The sequence below is a fragment of the Squalius cephalus genome (assembly GCF_949319135.1).
Source record: "Squalius cephalus genome assembly, chromosome: 20".
Lineage (NCBI taxonomy): Eukaryota > Metazoa > Chordata > Actinopteri > Cypriniformes > Leuciscidae > Squalius > Squalius cephalus.
This window is the reverse complement of record NC_137141.1, coordinates 6,707,860-6,733,483: the sequence shown is the minus strand read 5'-3', so window position 1 is coordinate 6,733,483 and position 25,624 is coordinate 6,707,860. Positions and strand designations below refer to the sequence as shown.

General features: G+C 37.7%; 1 protein-coding gene and 1 long non-coding RNA gene across 5 annotated transcripts in view; one reads left to right on the top strand and one right to left on the bottom strand.

The window, feature by feature from the left end:
• The window catches only part of nkx2.2a (NK2 homeobox 2a), a 71,180-nt gene extending 69,972 nt beyond the window's left edge, over positions 1–1,208 (top strand). For all 4 annotated transcript variants that reach the window (XM_079852409.1, XM_079852408.1, XM_079852406.1 and 1 more), the window contains exon 3: positions 79–1,208. In XM_079852409.1, coding sequence (XP_079708535.1) covers positions 79–629 — 551 coding nt within the window. In that variant the 3' untranslated portion in view covers positions 630–1,208. The remainder of the gene's footprint in view (positions 1–78) is intronic.
• Positions 1,209–9,849: 8,641 nt separating this feature from the next.
• Positions 9,850–24,764, bottom strand: LOC307147752. The gene is made up of 4 exons (XR_013819358.1): positions 24,332–24,764; positions 12,143–12,251; positions 11,098–11,157; positions 9,850–10,025 (listed from the first exon to the last, which is right to left on the bottom strand). It is a non-coding gene; the product is annotated as an uncharacterized lncRNA (long non-coding RNA).
• Between the last annotated feature and the right edge of the window lie 860 nt (positions 24,765–25,624).

Sequence of the window (25,624 nt, the reverse complement as noted above, 5' to 3'; positions counted from 1 at the left end):
GTGGTATTAAATCTGTTTTTTCCCTCTCTTTCTCTCTCGTTTTTTTTTTTTTTTTTTTTTTTTTTTTTTCTTGACCAGTACACGGCCTATCCGCAAACTCTCAAGACTCGTCTGCAAAATCTCCGGAACCTTCAGCTGACGAATCGCCGGACAACGATAAGGAAACTTCAAGCAACGGCAGCGACTCTGGTAAGAAGCGAAAGAGGAGGGTGCTCTTTTCCAAGGCACAAACTTACGAACTCGAGCGCCGGTTTAGGCAACAGAGATATCTGTCAGCCCCGGAGAGGGAGCATCTCGCCAGTTTGATCCGCCTGACTCCAACCCAAGTGAAAATCTGGTTCCAGAACCATCGATACAAAATGAAGAGAGCCCGGGCGGAGAAAGGTATGGAAGTGACCCATCTCCCTTCTCCTAGGCGGGTGGCCGTGCCTGTGTTAGTCAGAGATGGCAAACCCTGCCATACGCTAAAAGCTCAGGACTTGGCAGCTACTTTTCAGGCTGGAATTCCGTTCTCCGCATATAGCGCCCAGTCTCTCCAGCACATGCAATATAACGCGCATTACAGCGCCGCCACCACACCACAGTTCCCAGCACATCACTTGGTGCAAACGCAACAGTGGACTTGGTGAACAAACATTGACTTGCAAATGCAGGGCTGCATTTTAAAGACCGTGGTAAGGAGCTTTCCAAACAAAAATACAAGACTTTGCAGCTTGACCCTTTCTCACCAATTTATTTTGGGGATTGACGTGTGTGCGCCATGTTTACATGTTTTCGTTAAGAAAACCGGGTCAAGCCTCTCCCCAAATTTAAGAATGTTAAAGCTCTTGTGAAATTTTGTAAAGTATGTTTGTGTGTTGTAGAAATGTTTTCCTTTTGTCCTTCGTGTTATAAGCACGTGCAAAAACCACTTTATGATTATAGAAAATTTTATTTCTTTCTTTTACAATGGACCGAATATATTTATGGCCATGAATAAACATTGGCAATCTTTAGCTTATTTCATTGGTTTGTTTTCTATGTAAATATTTTGTGATAATTGTTTGCAATATTATGTTTGACCGTTTAGCCTAAATATCCGATATTTAGGGAACCTCAGTTGTCGATAAACACCCCTCATGTTAATTTCAGAAAGAACGCGCGCTGGCGAGGGAGGTCTACAATTCTTTTTATTAAGACTTTTAATAAAAATGATGTGGTTCAGAAATTCCGAAATGCTTTGCGTTTGGTCTCAATGATTTCGGCCTCATTTGCAAAATATGAGTCGTTTCTTCGCTATTTTCCATTAACATAAATACTTTATTATAAGCTAACAGAACGAATAAATACAATTAATATAATTATGTTAATTTATAAAGCCTTTATATTTGCACAAACTTTGCTTTGGACACCTTGTCGCTCTCATTGTCACTTCATCAGCAACACAATTGGCTTCAGTTTTCCGAATTTATCTGTACGAACACTTCAGCAATAAGAAGGCTAAAGTCACTTGTGAAATGGGGGTAAAAATCCACTCACTTAATATAAGAGGGCTTCTTCAGCTAAGCAGCTTTTCATTCAAACGCTCTCTTCCTTTTCAGGCCCCGCGGCTGACATTTCGGGTGTTAAATCGGCACATTTAAGAGGGAAAACACGCGTGACAAAGTTTTAAGTGATTTTAGTAGTTACAATTATATTTGGCTGTTGTTACGCGTTGTCACAGTGTGTATCAAAACATGATTTGCTTGAAATGATAAACACAACGGCCGTGCAGGTCAGAGCATTTTTTTTTTTAAAAACAATTATGTCCACTAAGAAAAGTGTCAACATTAGTCTAGGGATTTGGGGTAACACTTTATTTTCAGGTGTCCGTGTTACAGTGTTATATATACATTTAAATACTGAGTTATAATAATGGATTGCATGTAGCGTAGGCTACTTACTATAGGGTTAGGGTTAGGGTTAGGAATAGGGGTTGGTTTAGGCTTAGTTGCATGTAATTAAGCACAATTAATAATAAGCATAAATAATAAATACTACAGTACATGTAACATGTGTAACGGACACTGTAAATTAAAGTGTTACCGGATTTTGTATATGTTTTCAAACGGGCAAGTCGACAACAGCTCCTTTTTTGATTCCTTTCTCAATGAGGATTATCTTATATATCATCGTTGTGGGTAAATACCACGGTTCAGTGCAAAATCCGAAATGGTTTGTTTTACAAATATGATATGAGGGCAAGCCTGGCCTTCATTAAACAAACGGCTGTGCTAATTATTTACAGAATTAGTCTTACGCGACTCGATCTTTTCCCCGTGTGCTTATATTCTACACTAGATTTAATTCAACCAAGAAGAAATTCTAGATATTTGTATTGATTTATTTTGTTTATTCGATATAATTATTTGTCTAATATTTTGATTATTGCATTATCGTTATTGTTCAGTAGCCAAGGAGAAGGCGGCGTGAAAATGGCACCTGTTGTCGACTATAAGACCTCATTTGTGGTGTTATACTAAACGTTTCTTCACTATGCTATTTCAAAGGAACACATAAAATGTCTATCAGAAAACGTTTTTAAAGCTTTTTTACCACTTTCTTTCCAAATAACTTTCAGTCTGAGATTGTGTTGCTCAGAAAGAAAAAAAAAAAAAAAAAAAAAACTGGCCACACTGGCGTTGGACTGATGGTCAACAATGTGGCGAAGCACTTTTGAGCAGTCTATAGTTGCACAATATACAGTACATGGCACAAAAACTAACAAAGCTTAGGGTCGGTTGTTGTGAATGTTAGAGGCGTGCATATTAACAGGGGGAGTGTATCTCCGGGTGGAGAAAGGGAGAAAGACAGTCCGGGTTTCTTGGTGCTATTCAGGTCCTTTATCTGGACCAGTGCATCCCTGAGTCAGGGAGATATATCCTATCCTTTTTTTTTTGTTTTTTTTTTTTTTGTTTTTTTTTTGTGGCGCCTGTCAGTTGGTGCCATTGTGGTGCTTGTTGTACACGTTCTGCTCCATATGGACAGCTGGGCCCGCAAGAGGAGAAAGGAATCCCTCACAAAACCCAAATTGTGTCCCGCTTTCAAACGCAGCATTGTTGTCTCTCAAAGAAAAACGAATTAAAAATTCGTGCTATATCTATTCTGGAAAAGAAGGCAAACCCATTCACAGATAACAGGGAGTCCTTCTTCCTTGATATAGCAGTGCTAACAACAGTTCTCTCATTCCTTTAACCCTCTCATACACTCCCCCTTTTCTTGACGTTGAAAGGGGATGATTATTGTCTGTTCTGCAAAGTCTGTAGCGTTAGAACTTCTATTTAATAGATACTTTCTTATTTCCTGTCCTGCATAAGTGAAAGGCTATGTGTTGATATTTTTTATTATGCGAATAGAGAAATGTCCAATTATTGAATAAATGCTAAGCAAAACATGCATTTAAGAATGCGAACTTGTATTTAACCTATCTATCTATCTATCTATCTATCTATCTATCTATCTATCTATCTATCTATCTCAAAATAGGCAAAACGCGGCACTGCAAAATATTTGTAGGCAGCAGCTTATATAATGTATAATAACCAAAGTCTCCATTTCGCAATTTGGTCACATTTTTAACTAAAATGAGAGTGGATGAAAAGTGAACACCGTTCACCTAATATTCCACGTATGGCAAAAATCCAAGCAATCAAAGACCGATTTCATGAAATTTCCTGAGGACACGACATCTGCCGTAGCTGAAAAGAAAACTCTAATGTGTAAAAAATATATATATATTGAAGTGTTGTAGGGTAGGCTATTATCTGGAATTAGCCTACTCTCGGTTACGGAGCATTTCAGCGAAAATATAAAAAGTAAGGGAGTCACAAACCCTCATAAAACGATTTTGAATGTATGCTGAAGTTAACGCGTGGATAATAACCCTTTCACGCCTCCAAATGGGATATTTCAGGAAGTGTGCACTTGGATGTCCATGGATCCAGATAACTGTTACCATTTTTTGAACTTCAACATGAATCATTTCTTATCATCCATATCTCCAAATGAGGGTTCTCAACGCCTTAATAAGCAGGACTAGCATTTGAAGGAAGTAATTTGGTATTTTATTGCCAATAAAAGATAAAGATTAGATTCCCCTACCACCTCGAACGTGTTACAAAAAGAGTGCATTTTCAGCGTGATATGGACCAAATCACAAATCACCATTAAAAGTACCACAAGATGGCGACAGAGCCCGTTGATAGGAACATTAACGCCGCTCACTCCGTTCGACTAGTTGGTTCATTTCATGCTGCAGATATCGATGGCAATCATCAACGGCATCAATACAATAAAAAAAAAAAAAAAAAAAAAAAAAAATGTACACCCTAAATTGTAGGTAGTTAGCCAATTGTTAAGTTTACTAATACAGGTAGCTAAAACTGAATCCTGTATTTAAGCGAGGTGTTTGATGCTATGATCAATCTTGCGGGTTCATGAGATGATCCGCAGAGAGGCGCAATTGGTCCACAAATAATCTTTAACATCACTTTAAGGATAATACGGGACATATATTTGCGTCCTTGATTTTATTTTGTCAGCAAATGTTCTTTGGACATTTCAACCAATAAATTAAGGTCCCATTTTTACATACAATTTGCTGATTATACTATTACTTCCACTCCTACTTCCGAGTTTCCATACTTGAATAATAATAATAATAATAATAATAATAATAATAATAATAATAATAATAGTAATACAAAGCTGGATATATCAAAACATTCTATGAAAACTTCTAGTAATGGCAAACTTGAAATGCATAATTGACAAACTATAGAAAAAAAAGGCCTTTTCTTTATTCTTTAATGTATACATTTGTTTATTGCAATTATAATATACTTGATAGCATATATTTTTTCTATCTTCAAATTTACTAATATATTTATGCTGGAAAAAGTTCCTTTCAGTAAATAGACAGCCAGTCTGGTACAAAAAGTGAAATATTCAAGAGTTGCTTCAGATCAGGAGTTTGGAGATTTCTGTCTCTGTCATCAACAGATGCTTTCTTGGGTTTTTTAGGCATATGTTAATTGGAGACAATATCTTCTTACAAAAACATTTCTACATACATGTTGCCCAAAGCATTTTTGTGAAGTTTCTTCCTATAAAGATGTATTATCACATATATCAAAATGAAGCAAAAACCTGTAAACTTTTTCACCCAGAGCTCAACCTTAACAACAAATACACAAAACCCTCACTACACAGTCTTGAAAGTAATAGAAGTAAAAGTAAAAGTAAAAGAAGATTCGGGGGCTGACCTTCCTCTGGGAGAAAGTCACAGCACCATGTATAAAATGAATACAAAAAAGGCTGAATGAAATCAAACAATGTCACCGTTAACTAGTTGACTCGACCCATCTTGGTATTTGACCTGTATCTAGTACAGCATTTCTTCCAAAGGACAATCCAGACATGAATGCTCCTTGACACAATGCTAGTCTGCGACCAAACTGTCAGTTTGGGTGATGCATCAACAACACTTTTGAGTTCATATAGCTTGTTTAAATAAGTCTATTGCAACATTTGGACCTAACTCAGGCCTGCATCCTGTGATCATATAGAAAACATCAGGACATAATGTGACACTATAACTGCTGTGTTTTAGGAATCCAGAGTGTTGATGACGAACTGTAGCATTCAAGTTTTTCAAGAGTCTTCTGAACCAAATTTATCTCTCTTCAGAAAACCACATAAGGATGCATTGCCAGGTGAGATATATAAGTTAAAAGTTCATATACATTTTTTTCATATGATGCAGATAACAAGATGACCGTGGTACACAGTTACACATGCCTTAAAAACTGCAACAAATAACCAATTGTATCAAGCAATTGATCTGTTATCTTGTTTAGAAGAGATATGTGACCATGTTTACGCAGATTATGTCATTATGGGGTTAACAAGAAGATTATGCCGTTGTTTTACAAAGCTGTTTTAGAAAGTATTGTTTGGTAGGTATTACGGTATGGCTTGGGAACCGAACTGTACAGCTTCAATCTAAATGGGTGCACCTGGTATTGACAGCATTGAAAATTGCGGGGCAAGAAGAACATCTTAATCTTCAAGATTTATATGAGAAATGCATTCTCAATCAGGAACAGAAGATTGTAGGAGATCAAACTCACTTCTTGTATCCACAGTATGTACTGCTTCCCTCTGGTCCAAATGTGAGTCCAAATGTGAAAATCAAACAGATACAAGAATTAATTTGTACCTGTATCTGTGCAAAAGTTGAATAAGTGTTTATCTTGATAATAGTTTTTAAACATTCTATTGCTATTAGTATTTGTATTTGGACTAATAGTATTAGTATACCCCTTCCCCATTTGATTCTCTACATTTATTATCTATGCTTTCCTAAAAAGTTGTTTAAGATGTGTGACCAGATAAGCCTTCTGGCCTATAACCTTTAAACAAGTCTCGCTTGGTTACGATAGCTTGGATATACTGAGAAGCCCAACTCTAATGCAAACCTCCATCAAATATATTCAATTTATTTTACATCATTTGTTTAACAATACATATGGCTGAATACAGCATGACAAAGAACAACTCTAAAGAAGAACCCTTGAGGGGAACCGAAACACCAGGGGGAGTCCATCCTCCGTGGCTGAGTGTGGACAACAAACCAAAGATGAATAAGCAGTAGAATTTTCATAGTAATAATAATAATAATAATAATAATAATTAATAGGGCATACTCTAGTTTTCTAAGTGTGAATAGTAGTACTTTTCATAAATTTCTGAAGAAAAAAGAATCTGGTTAACAACATATGGACTAGAAGAGACCTGAAACGCTGAAAACATTTGTGATAATTATGGTTGGGTAAATGACCAATTCTTGTTCTGACCATGGTGATCATTAAGAACATCTTTGTAAAGGAAAAATAAATGGACAGTTTTTGTAAAACAAGTCTGATTGTTTGCCTTTTTTTAACCTGTCAAATTGGAAGATCATTTCAGATGATCTGAATTGCAATTACACAATTGTAACATATCATCAGTAACTTATATTATGCAAGACTTGTATTAAGTCTTGTATCACAAGTTTAATTGAATTGTTTGAATTGTATTGTGTACGTAATTTGTAAATATAATATGAGTGTGATTTCTTTAAGAATTTGTAGGAGCATTTGATGAATTTGGGTGAGCAGATTGTACACAAATATCATAATGAGACTTTCACTAAGACTTTAAAAGACTTTAAAGTTGTGAAATACTATCATGAAACTGTGCTGGATGAATTTCCTACCTTGGAATGGATGTTTTCTTACAGACATCCATATACAGTGCATATTTCAGGTTGATGCCATGCATGCTGCAGTAAATGTTTGTTCATGATAATCATACAACTTCCTCAACAAAAATAACTTGTGCTGTCTCTCCTATAAATTGTATTCAGCCACGTCTGCCACATTTGCAAATAATAAAAAACAAACAAACAAACAAACAAAACAAATTGAAACAAAATCATTACATGTCCTTGATGCAAAATTGTAAAATATTTGGTAACACTTTAGAATGCTGTTTCTTACTGAAGAACTAATAGGTAATTCTTTATTAACACTTAAGTCATACTGTTAACTACTAAGGAAGATGTGTTAACTAATCAGTATGTAATAGAATTTTATGATTGTGTTAAGTAACAGTTAATCAATAACTAATGAATTATGTCATACCTCCTGAAGAACTACTATTAATTATCTACTAATTAAGGTTCAAGAAAAATAACTATGAAGTAACTACTAATGAACAGTCATACACAGTAGTCTCTACAATAATCCGGGTTTGTTTCAGCAGTGGAGTGGTGGATGAAGTACACAAATCAAGTACTTGAGTAAAAGTACAGATACCCCAATCAAATATTACTCCAGTAAAATTATAATGAGGCCTATTCATTTTCAAAATTACCTTAGTATACAAGTACAAAGGTAATTCATTTTTAAAGTACTTAAATAGTAAAAATCATCATTTTTTTCTAGACAGTTTTAGTCATTCTTCAGCACTAATAAGAAAGGTAAGTGCAGACATTTACCTATAGGCTATATATTGATCTGCAAGCAAACTTTTTATTTCACCAGCAAAACTTATCATGTACATTACACCTTATAAACATTATACATTTTAAACTTCTTTTGTACCATTCAAGTTCTGGCAATATCATATTTTATAAACATTTTACAGTAATTTGGTGATGCAAGAGCGCGAGCATTTGCATCCTCTTTTGGAGGGTTCTCAGTGCCGCCGATTTAGTGCATTTCTTCGGCGAAATACAGGTTTGTGTTCGTTTTATTTAATCTATAAAATCATTAATGTGCTGTAAATCATTTTATTTTATGCAAGGCAACATACAAGGACGCAATGTCAGTTAGCCTACCTAGCTAAAGAGTCTGTCTTGTTTGCATGATGCAAACGCCTGATCCCTTGCATAAAACAAATTATTTTATTTCTAAAGATACTAAATCTATTTACATCAGATGTTAAAATATGTTCTTAGAGCTTTTTACAGTAAGTTTGATTTGAATCAGAATTATGTGGTAATTACTTATTAATTACTAATGGGTTCCCTAAATTTTCACTTTAGAATGACTGTTTCAGGTTCTAAGTAATCCCTGAACAATTATCTAATAATTCTTTATTAATTACTAATAAGTGTCCTATATTTTCACTTTTTACTGTTTCAGGTTATAAGTAGCCAACTATGGTCGCAAGTTCCGTCGTTATCAGCATAGTTCAACGATTTGGTGTTTCCCGAAACCATCGTTCCAACGAACGTTCGCAAACAGCATCGCAAACTTGTGTGGTTGGAACGACAGCTCTCGAGCTGTGGTTAGAAGCATAGTTTCTAGTTTACATGAGATGTAGACTGAATAAATCCTTATATTTAGCAAAATAAGCAAGCTGACATTCAGTAGCCTACAACCTGTGTTATTTATTTAGAATACATACAAATGTAATTTACGTCTTTTAGTTTGTCAAGAGATTTAAAGCACCGTTATTGAAGACTGCGCATGTGCGAACGTGCTCTACTATGTAAGAACGAGCTAAATATTGAGTCTGGTAATAAAGCAAAATAACTGAAAAAAATTAGAAATGGTCTTCAGATGCCATACGGTTTCGGGAAACAGTCGATTCTCCACCCAGGTAAAAAGGAAATATATTTAAATTGTGCTTATTTTGATATACTTAATGTATTTTAAGTGTACTGTATTAATTATATATTTAATTGTGTTATTTTGAGACATCTTAAAGTATACTAAATATACTTTAATATGTATTTAAGTTCAATTTTAAGGTAATAGTAATATATTTTACTATACTTAATTGTGTTAAAATTGACCTATTTTAAGTACATTTAGTGTATTTTATTAGCATTTCTTTAAATTGTATTTTTAATACATTTTAAATTTACTCTATAAATACAACTTAAGTATATTTTTAACTTCATATTAATGTGTTCCCCATATATTTTAAATATAATATCAGCGTATTAATAATGTATTAGTAGAACACTATAAGACCCACTATTAGTACATTAAAAATATATTTTTACAAAACCATTCAGTATGAAATTAATATATTTTAATGTATTACAAATACAGTGAAAAATTATCATTCCGTAAAACACACAGTAAAAAATATTTGTATAAAACACACACACTTTGAAAGCTAGTAAACTTTAACGTACTACACCCAGTGTACATCAGTACAGCTGCATATGTAAACTGTAAAAAAATACAAAAAATACATTAACATAAAATACAGTGATCTGCAGAGGTATTATAAACAACAACAAAAAACTACCTTGAGTCAATAAACCTAACTACAGTCAATAAAGTGCAGTCATTAATAGCTGCAAACAGTTACAGTACTGTTACAACTCAAACCATCTTCATCCTTCAAGTGAATTGGAGTGATTGGTCTTTGAGTTTGCCTCGTTGCATTTCCTTCGAATCAGTGCTCGCACCTCAGACGTGTTGGAAATTGTTTGATCACAGTGTCTGTGAAAGGGGAAAAAGAGGAGTTTATTTTTATATTAAAGCAAAATTAACCTCTGTTAAAAAAGTAACTGCTCCCTTTCAAAAGGGAACTTGCACTGCTTCGATGATGCTATTGGGGAACGATGTTCTCTAGGCGCCTCTTTAATTCTTCTGAGTCGCACTAGTAGTGTCATAGGCTGTCGGCAGTTCATTTCTATTGCCTGATTGTACAACTTTTCAAACACCGGTTCACATGGAGGGTGTTCCCCATAGCGTCATCGATGCAGTGTCTCATTCCCTGTTCTCAGGGAACAGAGGTCATAACCTAGACGTTTTTTATTACAACACAGTATGATGTTTTGACATTTCCCCTTGTTGTACATACAAGGTGAAAAAGACGTACTGTTCAATGTATTATGAATGCATTAAAGTACATTTGTTTTGTACTAAAAACATACTTAAGTACATATTTAATACATTTAATTGTAAGTCTTTTTCGCCTGGTAAAAATGGAATTCTTTAACATGGCATGTAATGCTTAGTTCATATTTTAACAGTAGGCATTCAATATAAAATGTTAATGTAATTCAGAAAAGGAGTTAATAAAATATCTCTTGAACAACTGTGTCTACATGGTATGTCAGGTATGGTAAGTCTACATGGTATGTCACTGTATCACAGCAAAAAAGGGCAATTTAACTGTTTAAATGAAAAAGTATACCCAGCCAACAAGAATAATAATTATAATGTATAACAAATGCTAATCTTTATTTTTAGCATTAATGTTTTAGTCAGCCCCCTTTGACTTTGAGAGCAAAAAAAAGTGATGTACAGAAACACATACACTTCACCTCTGTTAAAAAGATTTAAGGAAATTAGAAGTTGTGTAAAATATTGTAAGCCAGGACAAATAACTTGCAGCTTTCCCAAAAATCAATTAAATAAACAGGTTTTTACATGAATGAGCACAAATTAGACACCTGAAATGGACATTTTGCTAACATTTTCCCACCAAGACTGACCGAATCGCCTTTCAATAAGCCTGATTCAAAAATCTCTATAACAGAGGTGATATGAGATTAAACCATATTACTACTCTACTCTTTGCTTGTCACTGCACTCAGATTTCAGTTTTTCTTCTATAGCAGCTGGTCTGAAAAACAACAAATATTAATATTTAAAAAAAGAGAGAGATTTACATATATACATATTTATATATCAGTCAGGCATGGCACGTTTACATTTGTTCACATTAAGTAGCCTCTGTATCTGGATAACTGATCGGATTTCTGTTTCCTGCATAAATTTAAATTAGGTCTGAAGTAGGACACCAGATTAAGAGAAAAGATCAATTAAAAATCTGTAACTCTATTAATAATAGAGTATCATCTATCATCATTCTATCATTATAATAAATCTATCATCTTTAGCCTAATCTATAATAAGATTTTGTAAACGATCTTTGAAAAGTTTGCAAAAAAACTGACCAGCCAATTATAGAAGTGTGTACTGATTGGAAATTGATTGCAAATAAAGAAGCGCGTTTACACTTGCCTTTTAAATGTGTAAGTGGACAACTTCCAGATACAGGTCGCATGTTAATGTCAAAAAGTGTAAACGCAGCCATAGAAAGTTATCAAAAAGGCAATAAGGTTGTCAAGCTTGAACAAATATAAACACCAATCACACACTTCCATAATTGGCTGGTCAGTTTTTTTAAAACTTTTCAAAGATCATAAAGCCAAAATGTTCAGGTAATCAGAAATAAATACACAGCTTCATTTTGCAAATACAAATAAAATTTATGTCATGTTGTACATGTTATAATAACTAATTCTGTTTTTTGCAGATGCATTGGACAATGATTTATAGTTGTTTTAAGACAGAGACAAATCTATCCACATAGATTTTAAACACATTTATCAAAGACTTTAGACTTTGACTATATACCCAGTGCTGAAGTTGCTAGAAATCAGTAGCCTATCAGCATCATGTTACAGCGGTTAACGTCAGTATTACACGTACACGTCATATTAGCAAATGCATGAGACCTATCCAACTAGGAAAAAAAAAAAAAAAACACACAAAAAAAAAATACAGTGAGATATTTATTTATGCAAACAGCAACTAAAACTTACCAGTAACTTCTGATAGCAGTATTCATCTCTTCGAGTCTGATTCGACTTCGACTTGAAAAGCTTGGCTCTGATTGGTCAAATTGAATGTAGCTGAACTGAAAAAGACGTGCTGTCCCAGCAAACACAGAACGTTGGCGCAACGTACACAACCTTCTAACAACGTTTTAACAACATGGCCAAAAGGTTGCTATAGCTACATTGTGTGGTGAAGGTTGTTACAGCGTTGTCACAATGTTGACATTGAACCACCGTTCAGGACCATTGCTTAAGGTTGTGCCAACGGTGTCTTGACAACCACTGGACTACATACTGTAGGCTACTCGTCACTGCCCTGAAGCGGGAAAATCAGCTATTTAAATCCCAACCACCTGTTGGGCTCATTGTGTTGTCTCGTTCTTCATCGAGCAAGGATACGTGAGTATTGCGTTTAATTTAGCCTACCTCAGCTATCAAACACAACCTACAACTTTAATTTCTAATGTGATTAATGTAGCCTCGCTTGCACTGTTTAGTTTTTTAGTATTTTACTATTTAGTCTCATTCGTTTCTTTGCTCCTCTCGTCCGGCTTTCGGCTACTGTCTGCCATACAGAACCAGTTTTGTTCATTAAATGTTCTGATCTGCCTTTGCTTTTTATGTTTCATTTATTATACTTAAAATAAATTTGTATATTCGTTTATTATTTTATTTTATTTTTTTCTCACAAATGTATTACTTTTGGAAGTGCAATTTGATTACCATATGCAGTTTTAATAAAGTTGAATTAACGAAACCTTATGTCATTTTTACTCTTCAGAGTGTACACTTGCAGGTGTTGATAGCCCCATTAAATAATAATATTGATAAACAAACTATAAAAAGTATATAATTATTGTTCTGAATTCTCCATGTTTAGCATAATAACGGAGATGCGCACAGAATCAGTGCTGTAAATCACTGAATAGTGCGCAACAAGCGCAGTTGCGGAGCCTACGCTGATTTAGTAGACTGAGAATAAGCGTAGCGCCATAGAGTTGCATCAGCCGTTCTGACTGGAAAGTTCGCGGGATTGCTTGCATTATAAGGACATTGTACGAGTAACGGACAAGTAAGTCCAGTGTTATTTGAATATTAATGTTATATTGCAAGAGTATTTGTTGTAGATAGTGTTTCTAAGTTTGTTCATCTATATTGAAGCGGCCGATTTACCGCACGCGAATTGCACGCTGTATTATATGCCGTCAATCCTTTGAAGTTTGAATAGCGATCGTTATAACTTGTATAAGGAAGCAAATACTTCATGTTGAGTTTTTCATTTATATCTACAATGTAACACTTACGTGAATTTATGTTGATTATTATTTTCTTTCATTGTTTTAGAAAACCTTGCACATGTCCATCTATGTTGATGCCAAAGCAATCATTAAAAGGCTATCATCTATTCATGACTCTGAGTTCTCTGACAAGAACACTGTGGCGGTCAGTGCACATTGATCCAGCTAAATTCAAAATTCTAACATGGTCCTTCGAGCCGGATGCTGACTACTACAGATATGTCATTGCCTGATGATAACCCATCCAGTTCAGACCAGTCAGCTGGGAGACCAGTGAGACAGAGTAAACTTCCTAGGCACCTGGAGGACTATGTTATGGACTATAACTTTCCAAGGTCAACTAGTCCCCCAGTGCCTTCAGCAGTAAACCGAGCTGTGGACAGAGCATTATCCTTGCCGAGGATGTCTACACCAGTACGTAAAGCAGAACAAGTTCAATCAACTGATAAAATGTCCCTGAGAGTATTGATGGAAAACATCTCTGCAGCTGATAGGGAGGAGTCAGCTGAGATTGCACAGCTTACAAGCAGACTGTCTCTTTATGAGAAAAGGCAGCAGCGTCGACAGGATATGTTAAAACGTATTAATGCTTTCCTACTGGAGGAGGAAGCAGATAACCTCTCACTCCAAGAAGCAGATATAGCATCTCAGAAGGGAGCACTTTCCCCTGAGTCTGTTCATAACATTACCTCGACTGCTCCACACTTTACAAAGACAACAGTTGACTTTCCAGAATCTCCGCCTGATGCAATGAGCCCTAAACAAGAAGGAGCTGAATTACCTCCAATCTCACAAGTTCCAGTTATGCGAAACGTGGCACAGGGTACCATAAGAGCTCAGTCTGCCCAGCAAACACTTGCATTGAATAGTATGAGTTCAGTTCACTCAATTCCATCATCATGCTTTGTGTCTCCACAACTCCCTACAGCTTCTGATGCTGCTTTACAAGGACAGTTACTCCTACAAAGGCAGTATGAAGATAAGTCACCTCCTGAACTTAGAAGGTCCTTAGGAGTTGAAGGCAGCCCTTTTTTGTCCCAGCAGCAATGGGCCACTAATCCTCAGACTGCAATACATACGATGCAACACTCTGTACCTTCCGTTTATGCTGGCTGTCGTCCTAATTATCCTGGTGCCTACCCAGCACAGCCTAGTTATACTGGTGCACATGGTGTTCACTACCCAGCACAACAAGTAACTTGGCCACAATATGATAATTGTCAGACAGCTCCTCCACCTCCCATTAATTTATATGGGGCGCCAAAACCTTCCATACCAGACTTTGCTGTAGACAGTGAAAGGGATTTCGCCAGTGGTGGAGGAAGTACTGAATCTCAGTACTTAAGTAAAAGTACAAATAACCAGAGACATATTTACTTTAGTAAAAGTAAAAGTACCACAATGAAAACCCTACTTAAGTAAAAAGTACCTGATTTTAAATGTACTTTAAGTATTAAAAGTAAAAGTACTTTCATAACAATTTATTCTCTTAATGTCTATATTCTAATAATTAGGGCTGTAACAATATACAATATGAAACCGAAATCGCGACACTCGGATCCACGAACCTGTGTCGCGGTGTGAGTGTGAGAAGGCAGAATTGCGACACCCTTATTTGAAGTTAACATTATACAATACGTAGACCTGGATAAATTCTTTTAAATTGGGCAATCCCAGCGTTATGGTCGTGACAATTGCAGTAAAAACTTGAAATGTAAATTCTCAAATACCAATTGAAACTGTTTATATATCCATACTCCCTTAATAAAGAAGTCCAGACATTAGAAAAATACTAGTCTACAGACACATGCGTTTTATATTTTAATATGAGGGAAATAGGCTATAAATCCGTAACGGACGTGACACAAAAAAAATCTTTAACTTTTAGGTGGCAAAATATTTTTTAGTAATTCTGTGAATTTCACTGTGCAAACCAAAAGTAATAGCCACCGGATGAAGAACATATCACAGAACATATCATATTTATTTTATTTTTTGTGTTCACATTTATGGGGAAAAACAATGTTACGGACGTGTCAGTTCTCCGTTACGCACGTGAGCGCTCTGAAAGCGGCACTAAAATACTGCTTTAAAACGTTCACAGAGACCTCAAAAGCCCTTCTTTAAAGTGAATTTCGTTTCGTATTAATTGTATCTTAATTTTAATCAATATTTCATTCATGTTTCATGGATTTAATAAATAAGTAAATATAGCAGAAAATAGATCAGGACACGGAGGCGCGGGCGCGTGAACTGGTGAAACTCATGAACCGAAACTCAGGTCTGAGATGTATATATATATATATAGATAGAAAACTTGAAATGTGTACTTTTAAACAGAACAATTCAAAACGAAAGAAAACAGACTGTTTTCTGCATGTAATCCGTATGAAATGTGCATTTCTCTCTGGCGCGTTCACTACAAAGATCGCGCGTCAGCATCAATTAAAATGTCTCCTTGTTATATTTTACATATTCATAATCATTACTTTTGCCGGTTCTTTGTGACAGCTTTATTGGCAGCGCCACAGTTACATGTTACATGAACGCGTCTGCACCGAAAACATGGAGATTTTTTTCAATCCCTGTTTTGGCAAGGGGAAAAACTGATCAGAAAATGTAACGAAACGTTGTAGAAATGTAGTGGAGTAGAAAGTATAATAATTGCTGCAAAAAGTAACGAAGTAAAAGTCAAAAGTATGCACTATTGATTCTACTTAAGTAAAGTACAGATACGTGAAAAATGTACTTAAGTAAAGTAACGAAGTATTTTTACTTCGTTACATTCCACCACTGGATTTCGCTAATCTGAAACTAGCTTTGGATAATCTACTAGACCCACATCCTGAGCTGTCAGAGAAATACAAATATCACGTGCTACTTGAACATCTTAAACTTCCAGAGGCTCAAATGATTGGACAGTCTTGTCGACATGAAGCTCGGCCATATACAGCAGCAATGCAGGCTCTGCAGTTGCATTATGGACAGCCACATCAATTAGCACAGAGCGAAATAGCAGCCATACTCAACGCTCCAGATGTGAAGGTCGGTGAAGCTAGTAGTTTCCAGTGATTTGCCTTAAGAGTTCATCTTCTTGTGAGTATGTTACTATCCTTGGAGGGCCAGAGAGGCATTGAACTCAGCTGTTGTTCCCATGTAGACCGGCTCCTCAGCAAACTGCCCAAGTATCTCAGAGACAATTTCATTGAGTTCTTACAGATGCAAGGCAAGTTGAATGTCGCCAGCCTCAATCCATATAATCTTCAGGACTTTTCTGGTTGGCTGCAGAGTAAAGCTCAACAACAGCGTCTATCCAGTAGACTAGTTGAACGTTATCAGAAAGAGAAATCCTCCTACTCACTTCAGGGAAAGGATTCAACCCGATCGAAAAGACAGAGTGCTTCAGTCTACCATGGTACAGAACCCCAAAGTGTCAAATCACATAAGCCGGTATCTCAGCCCTCTCAATGGAAGAAATCCAAAGTCCATTGCCTATTCTGCCACAGCAAAGAGCATTACATAACCCAGTGCTCAGAAATAAAGGAGCAATCTACAGAAAACCTCATGCAATGGATAGCAGAAGGGAAACGGTGCTGGAAATGCGGTCGTTCCCATCATCCAGAGGACTGTAATTTAAAGAAACAATGTGGAATCTGTGGGGAGATACATCTCCAAGTCCTCCATGGAATCGCTGAACAGCGATCCAAGATTAAGCACACCAGTGCATTAAACAGTAGGATCTATCTCACACCTTCCAGTCCCTCAGGTCGAGTACTACTGAAAGTTGTGCCTGTGCTTCTTCATAATAAGGACAGAACAATTGAGACCTTTGCGATATAAGACGACGGAGCTGAACGTACCATGCTGCTACCTGCTGCTGCTCAACAGCTTCAGCTGGAAGGGAAGGAGGAAACTTTAGCCTTACGTACTATCCGTCCTGATGTCACATTCCTGACTGGCTTAGTTGTTACCTTTGATGTGTCCTCCAGAAGCAATCCAGTAGTCAAGTACAGAATCCAGAATGCCTTTACTGCAGATGGATTAGATCTTGTGGAACAGAGCTACCCAGTGAAAGCTCTTCAACGTCGGTATGTCCACTTGAGAGATATTCCTTTGCAGTCATTCAAGAATGTTCAGCCCTTGTTGCTGATTGGCTCAGATAATAGCTCTCTGATTACTGCAGTGGAAACAATTAATGTAGACGATTCCCCCAAGCTCCGTGCTCCTCAGGAATCTGTGCTTGCCAATCTCCGCAGTACTGAAAGGAGACTCCGGGATCAACCAGAGAAGGCAGCCGACTATCAAGGTGAGATGAATAGACTAATTCAAGCAGGTTATGTAAAGGAGATCACAGCTAAAGAAGCTAATGAATCGGAGGAATCTTGGTACCTGCCACATCATCTCGTCTACCATAATAGTAAGGCACGTCTGGTGTTCAATTGTTCATTTGTCTACAAAGGTACTTCACTCAATGAGCAGCTCCTGCCAGGACCAAACCTGGGACCATCCCTGCTCGGGGTCTTACTGCGATTTCGACAGCACTGTGTTGCGATCAGTGGAGACATCAAGGGTATGTTTCACCAGGTTCGACTGTTACCTGAGGACAGTCCCTTACTGAGATTCCTTTGGCGGGATTTACTACGGGAGATCCCGCCGCAAGTATATGAATGGCAGGTGCTACCGTTCGGGACAACCAGTAGTCCTTGCTGTGCTATCTATGCACTACAAAAGCACGACAAAGAACACCCACGCAGCACTACTGACCTCATCCAGTCTGTTGAATCCGGTTTCTACGTTGATAATTGTCTGGAGAGTCTACCTACTGCTGAAGCAGCCAAGACTAGAGTGGATGACTTGCGTGCAATACTGGCGGATGGTGGATTTGAAATTAGGCAGTGGACGAGCAACCAGTCATCAGTAGTGGCTCACTTACCATCTGATGCTAGATCTCAGGACATGGAACTGTGGCTTGAACACAGTCGGTGTGACCCTCAAGAACCCGCATTAGGACTCTGCTGGAATTGTAGAACAGACACTGGGTTACAAATACCGACCTATCAAACATTCAGCACTAACAATGCGTACAGTTTACAAGATACTAGCGAGTCAGTATGACCCTTTGGGTTTCATCACGCCTTTTACCACCAGAGCCAAGATTCTCATAGTCAAGTCAAGTCAAGTCAAGTCATCTTCATTTATATAGCGCTTTTAACAATGTAGATTGTTTCAAAGCAGCTTTACAGAGATAAGCGTATAATTTAAGGCAACAGAGATTGTTTCGGCTTTACAGCAGAGTTAAGTTATTTCCATCTAAAGTTAGTTTTGATTGATTTGCTTCCGTCGCAATGATCATTTGTTATTAAATTAGGGGCCGCTAAGACGACACCATTCCCTCTACACAGACTTTAAACGCGAACCTGTGAGAAACGCTGATGGCGTTCACATGAGCATTTAGAATGGGTTCTATAGTTATGTGCGTTTGAATATACGCAGGTTTGGAATTCCCTACAAGCCAAGCCTAAACAAAGTACTTGTCTTTCCCTATAAATTTTGATAAAGAATTTTATTTTATTTTGTTGCTTTGGGGTAGGAACGCGAAACGGATTTTCCCGACAACGCCTTATCTGTAGAGTGGTAGTGGGATCCTCCATAGGGAGAGACTAGTTGGCACTTCAGCACTGCGTTGTCATCGGTCCAGGCGAAGGTCCTTCGTCAGATCTGGATACGGCCTGGATCCGGCAGGCTGCAGGAAAACCTCAGGATAAACACAGACACTAAAATTAGCGTAGATGCCATTCTTCTCATGATGTAACGAGTACATCAGGATTTTTGGGAAGTGTTCCCGGTTCCGGCTGACCTAATCTATGCAGCCTAACATTAAATTATAGAAGTCTATAATGTATTATGTGTATGCTAGGTCAAAGAGATGTGTCTTTAGTCTAGCTTTGAACTGACAGAGTGTGTCTGCTTCCCGGACAATGTTAGGAAGACTGTTCCAGAGTTTTGGTGCTAAATAGGAAAAGGATCTACCGCCAGCAGTCGATTTTGATATTCTAGGTATTATCAACTGGCCGGAATTTTGAGATCGCAATAGACGTGACGGACTATAATGCGTTAAGAGCTCGCTCAAGTACTGCGGAGCTAAACCATTTAGTGCTTTGTAAGTGATCAGCAATATTTTAAAATTGATGCGATGTTTAATAGGGAGCCAATGCAGTTTTGACAGAACCGGGCTAATATGGTCATACTTCCTGGTTCTGGTAAGAACTCGAGCTGCTGCGTTTTGAACCAGCTGTAGTTTGTTTATTAAGCGTGCAGGGCAACCACCCAGTAGAGCATTACAATAATCTAGCCTTGAGGTCATGAACGCATGAACTAATTGTTCCGCATTTGTCAATGAGAGCATATGGCGTAATTTAGATATATTTTTAAGATGGAAAAATGCAGTTTTACAGATACTAGACACGTGACTTTCAAATGAAAGATTGGTATCAAAGAGCACACCCAGGTTCCTAACCGACGACGAAGACTTAACAGAGCAGCCATCGAGTGTTAGACAGTATTCTAGATTATTACGTGAGGAAGTTTTTTGTCCAATAATTAGAAACTCTGTTTTTTCAGAATTTAGAAGTAGGAAATTACAAGTCATCCAATTTTTTATGTCCGCTATGCATTCCGTTAATTTTGTGAATTGATAAGTTTCGTTAGGTTTTGAAGAAATATAGAGCTGAGTATCATCGGCATAACAGTGAAAGCTAATGCCATGTTTCCTAATGATATCTCCTAATGGTAGCATGTACAGAGTGAACAGCAGCGGTCCTAGTACTGAGCCTTGTGGTACGCCATACTGAACTTGTGATCGATGAGACATCTCTTCATTTACTGCTACAAACTGATAACGGTCAGATAAGTATGATTTAAACCATGCTAGTGCAATTCCACTAATGCCAACATAATGTTCTAATCTATTTAAAAGAACGTTGTGGTCAATGGTGTCAAATGCAGCACTAAGATCGAGTAACACTAATAGAGAGACACAACCACGATCGGATGATAAGAGCAAATCATTTGTGACTCTAACGAGAGCTGTCTCGGTACTATGGTACGGTCTAAATCCTGACTGGAAATCCTCGCAGATATCATTTCTTTCAAGAAAGGAACACAGTTGTGAGGATACTGCCTTTTCTAATATCTTTGACAGAAAAGGTAGATTCGAGATCGGCCTGTAATTGACTAATTCTGTAGGATCAAGTTGCGTTTTTTTAACAAGCGGTTTAATCATAGCCAGCTTAAAGTTTTTTGGTACGTATCCTAGAGACAAAGACGAATTAATGATATTAAGAAGAGGATCTATGACCTCTGGAAGTATTTCTTTCAATAGCTTAGTCGGTATAGGGTCTAACATACATGTTGTAGATTTAGATGATTTAATGAGTTTAGTAAATTCTTCCTCTCCTATAGCAACGAATGAATCAAATTTTTCCTCAGGGAGACTACAATGCACTGCCTGATGTGATACTGTAGTAGACGGTTGCATAGTTATAATTTTGTCCCTGATATTATCAATCTTATAATTGAAGAAGTTCATAAAGTCATTACTGCTGTGTTGCTTGGAAACTTCTGGGCTTGAAGCTTTATTTTTCGTTAGTTTAGCCACCGTTTCAAATAAATACCTAGGATTATGTTTATTTTCTTCTAATAGGGTTGAAAAATAAGCAGATCTAGCAGCTTTTAAAGCCTTTCTGTAAGTAATAGAGCTCTCCTTCCATGAAATGCGAAATACCTCTAGTTTTGTTTTCTTCCAGTTGCGCTCCATTTTTCTAGCTGCTCTCTTAAGGGCCCATACAGCAGCTATGGTCAAAGAAAAGAGACTGGGATGACCCAGACCTCCCTGCAGATCTGCGTGAGTCTTGGAATGTCTGGGAGAGTGAATTGCCACACCTCAGCTCAGTTTCAATCCAGCGTTGCTATGTTCCTGAAGCAATGGATAATCCTGAAATCGAGCACCACCTTCATGTTTTCTGTGATGCGTCAGAAAGGGCGTATGGAGCGGTAGCATATCTTTCTACAACTTATGAGGGCACTACCAATGTCTCCTTCATAATGGCCAGATCAAAAGTGGCCCCAAAACGTCAACAGACCATGCCACGGTTAGAGTTGTGCGCAGCGCTTGTTGGAGCACAGCTGAAAAAATTAATCCATACAGAATTGTCATTCTGCTTGAAACAGACCACACTATGGACAGACTCTACAACTGTTCTAGAATGGCTACAGTCAGAGTCATGCCGGTTCAAGATATTTGTCGGCACACGTGTATCCGAAATACAAGAACTGACAGATCAGCAATCATGGCGTTATGTCGACTCACTTAATAACCCAGCTGATGACTTGACAAGGGGCAAAACACTTCTAGTGCTTACTGGACCGAGCAGATGGAGTAATGGACCATCTTTCCTCTTGCAAGCTTCAGATGAATGGCCTAAGAGACCACACATCACTCAGCCACATAAGTCCAATGAACTAAAAAGTCTGACTTTCTGTAGTTTTGCATCGGTACCACAGAATATTCCAGACGCAAACCAGTTTGATTCATGGAAGGACCTTGTCGAGGCTGTACGTCAGCAATGCCACGGGGCGGCAGAGCCAAACCAGACTCAACTGATAAACAGTTACCGTGAAGCAGAAGCTATTCTACTGCGAGCCTGCCAAGAACAAAGTTTTCCTGAAGAGCTTGTTTCTCTAAGAGCAGGCCAGCCAGTTCATAGCAGCAGCAGGCTTAGAAATCTCTATAACCAGAGCTGGACCAAACAACAGGTCTCATAAGAGTAGGTGGGAGGCTACGGCAGTTACAGCAAGTCAGTGACCTTGATATTCATCCCATTGTTCTCGACCCTCGTCATTCTGCTACCATGCTTATAATTAAAGACTATGATAAACAGCTGCTACATGCTGGATCTGAGAGATTATTTGCAGAAATCAGAAGACAGTATTGGATTTTGAGAGGTCGACAAGTCATTAAAAGGTACCAACTTCACTGCCCAGAATGTCAGAGATGGAGAGCACAGCCTAAAGTTCCTCAAATGGCAGATCTGCCAAAGGCTCGCCTGCGCATCTTTCGCCCACCTTTCTTCTCAACAGGTGTTGATTGTTTTGGGCCATTCATTGCCAAGATAGTGCCATTCATTTGGATCTCCTTAATTCACTGGATACAGATGCCTTCCTACTAGCCCTCCGCAGGATTATTGCCCGGCGAGGCAAACCAGCAGAAATCATTTCGGATCGAGGCACCAATTTCAAAGGAGCTGACAGGGAACTCCAAACAGCTTTCAAAGAATTGGAACCGCAGCTTCAACAACTGGCAAATTACCAGGTTTATTTCAAATTCAATCCCCCTAATGCACCGCACTTTGGAGGAGCATGGGAGCGGGAGATTCGCTCCATCAAGAGTGCACTCCAGGTCGCTGTGGGAGCTCAATCATTGTCAGAAGATGTACTTCACACCGTCCTAGTTGAAGTGGAAGGAATCCTCAATTCCAAGCCTCTAGGGTATGTTTCAGCTGACGTGGCTAATCCCGACCCTATAACACCAAATATGCTTCTCATGGGGCGGCGGGACGCTTCTTTGCCACAAGCCGTTTATGCTCCTGAGACCATAGGAAGACGTAGATGGCGGCATTGTCAGAACTTAATAGATCAGTTTTGGATCCGTTACCTACGAAATTACCTGCCAACCCTTCATCCCCGCTACAAATGGCAGCATCCAACAGAGCCCCTTGCACTGGATACCGTGGTAATGATAATTGACCCCAACCTACCACGAGCCCAGTGGCCTATAGGTCGTGTGGTGAAACTCCTTCCAAGCAGAGATGATTGTGTACGAACTGTTGAAATTCAAGTACGGGATAAAATCTACACACGACCTGTAGCCCGTCTTATCCCACTTCCCAGACTGCCAGATAATACAGAAAATTTGCAAACATAAAGAATTCTACTAATCATCACATTTGCTTCTCAAATGTGGGGGCGGCTGTTCTGAATTCTCCATGTTTAGCATAATAACGGAGATGCGCACAAAATCAGCGCTGTAAATCACTGAATAGTGCGCAACAAGCGCAGTTGCGGAGCCTACGCTGATTTAGTAGACTGAGAATAAGCGTAGCGCCATAGAGTTGCATCAGCCGTTCTGACTGGAAAGTTCGCGGGATTGCTTGCATTATAAGGACATTGTACGAGTAACGGACAAGTAAGTCCAGTGTTATTTGAATATTAATGTTATATTGCAAGAGTATTTGTAGTAGATAGTGTTTCTAAGTTTATTCATCTATATTAAAGCGGCCGATTTACCGCACGTGAATTGCACGCTGTATTATATGCCGTCAATCCTTTGAAGTTTGAATAGCGATCGTTATAACTTGTATAAGGGAGCAAATACTTCATGTTGAGTTTTTCATTTATATCTACAATGTAACACTTACGTGAATTTATGTTGATTATTATTTTCTTTCATTGTTTTAGAAAACCTTGCACATGTCCATCTATGTTGATGCCAAAGCAATCATTAAAAGGCTATCATCTATTCATGACTCTGAGTTCTCTGACAAGAACACTGTGGCGGTCAGTGCACATTGATCCAGCTAAATTCAAAATTCTAACATTATCTAACGAAATGCTAAATGGGGGATATAGCAGCATATAAAAATATTGTCAGAACGTTGTCTCTCAGTTGCTGAATGTCGCGCATCAACGTTGCTACAGTCCTGTCGCGTCTTACAATTCTTGTTACAATGTTGCGAGCACGTAGACAGCGACGTTGCCATAGAAGAAATGCAACGTGCCACAGACGTTGCCACAACGTAAATGTGTTTGCTGGGGTTACACTTGAGTAAAAATACGACTGGCAAAGACAACGTAAATGTAATACAAACCTAGAATCACAACATGATGAGGTTCCAAATGTCACACGTCTTGCAAACTTGAAGATGGGGGAAAAAATAAAAACAACACTAACAGTTACGTTTTCTATTAACTTTAGATAAAAAAAAATCTAAATGCTGTCATGATCACTCAACCTTAAGCAGTTGCAAAACATTTAAGAAAGTTAATCGCAAAAAAACATCACCTAATCCATATGAATCGCGTGGTTTCCTCCAAGTCCTCTAAAGAAACAGGATCGCTCCAGTTTAAATTTAGACTTCTAAATCTAATCACATTCAAGGAACATACGCACAGCAAGAACCAATCACAGCCGTTCAACGGCTCTGGAACCAATCAGGATTAGTCACGTGTGTTATTCGTATTTTTCAAATTTAAACAAGCCTACAACATATTTTTGGACAACATTTAAACATCTTTGGAAAATGTATCTATATGCAATTAAAATAATATGATGTTCATATCCTTGTGGGAATTTCAGTAGTAAAAACATATCATGTAATGGACAACAGCCTAGCCTACAAAGTATAGCCTACAAACAAGTAAAAGTGAACAACATTAATTTTAAGTGCTTATATTGCAATGCATAAACTTGACAAATGTTTATAATACATTAGAAGTTGGTACTTTATACAAAAAAAAAAAAAAAAAAAAATCTAAAATATTAAAATGATAAATACATAAATATTACAAATATATTGCACTAGGCCTAAGTGTTTAAACACACACTTAATCATTTTGCTATGTTCTTACACAAGTTACACATAAAATGTACTTTAAGTAAGAGCAACATAAGAATGTTTTCTTTAAATACACTAAAACTTCACACAAATATTGTGTTTAGCATATTTCTTAAAAGTATAATTAAGCATATATTTATTACCAATGTACGGAGCCCCTAAAGGGACGTGGTGGTGGAAAAAAATTTAGGTTGGGAGAATTTTTTTTTTCAAATTTTTTGCGTTCCCTCGCAAAACTTTTGCGTTCCCCCGAGAAACTTTGCGTTCCCACGCAAAACATTTGCGTTCCCTCGCAAAGATATTTGCGTTCCCACGCAAAGTTTTGCGTTCCCTCGCAAAGATATTTGCGTTCCCACGAAAAGTTTTGCGTTCCCTCGCAAAGTTATTTGCGTTCCCACGCAAAACTTTTGCGTTCCCTCGCAAAGATATTTGCGTTCCCACGCAAAGTTTTGCGTTCCCTCGCAAAGATATTTGCGTTCCCACGCAAAACCTGTTTT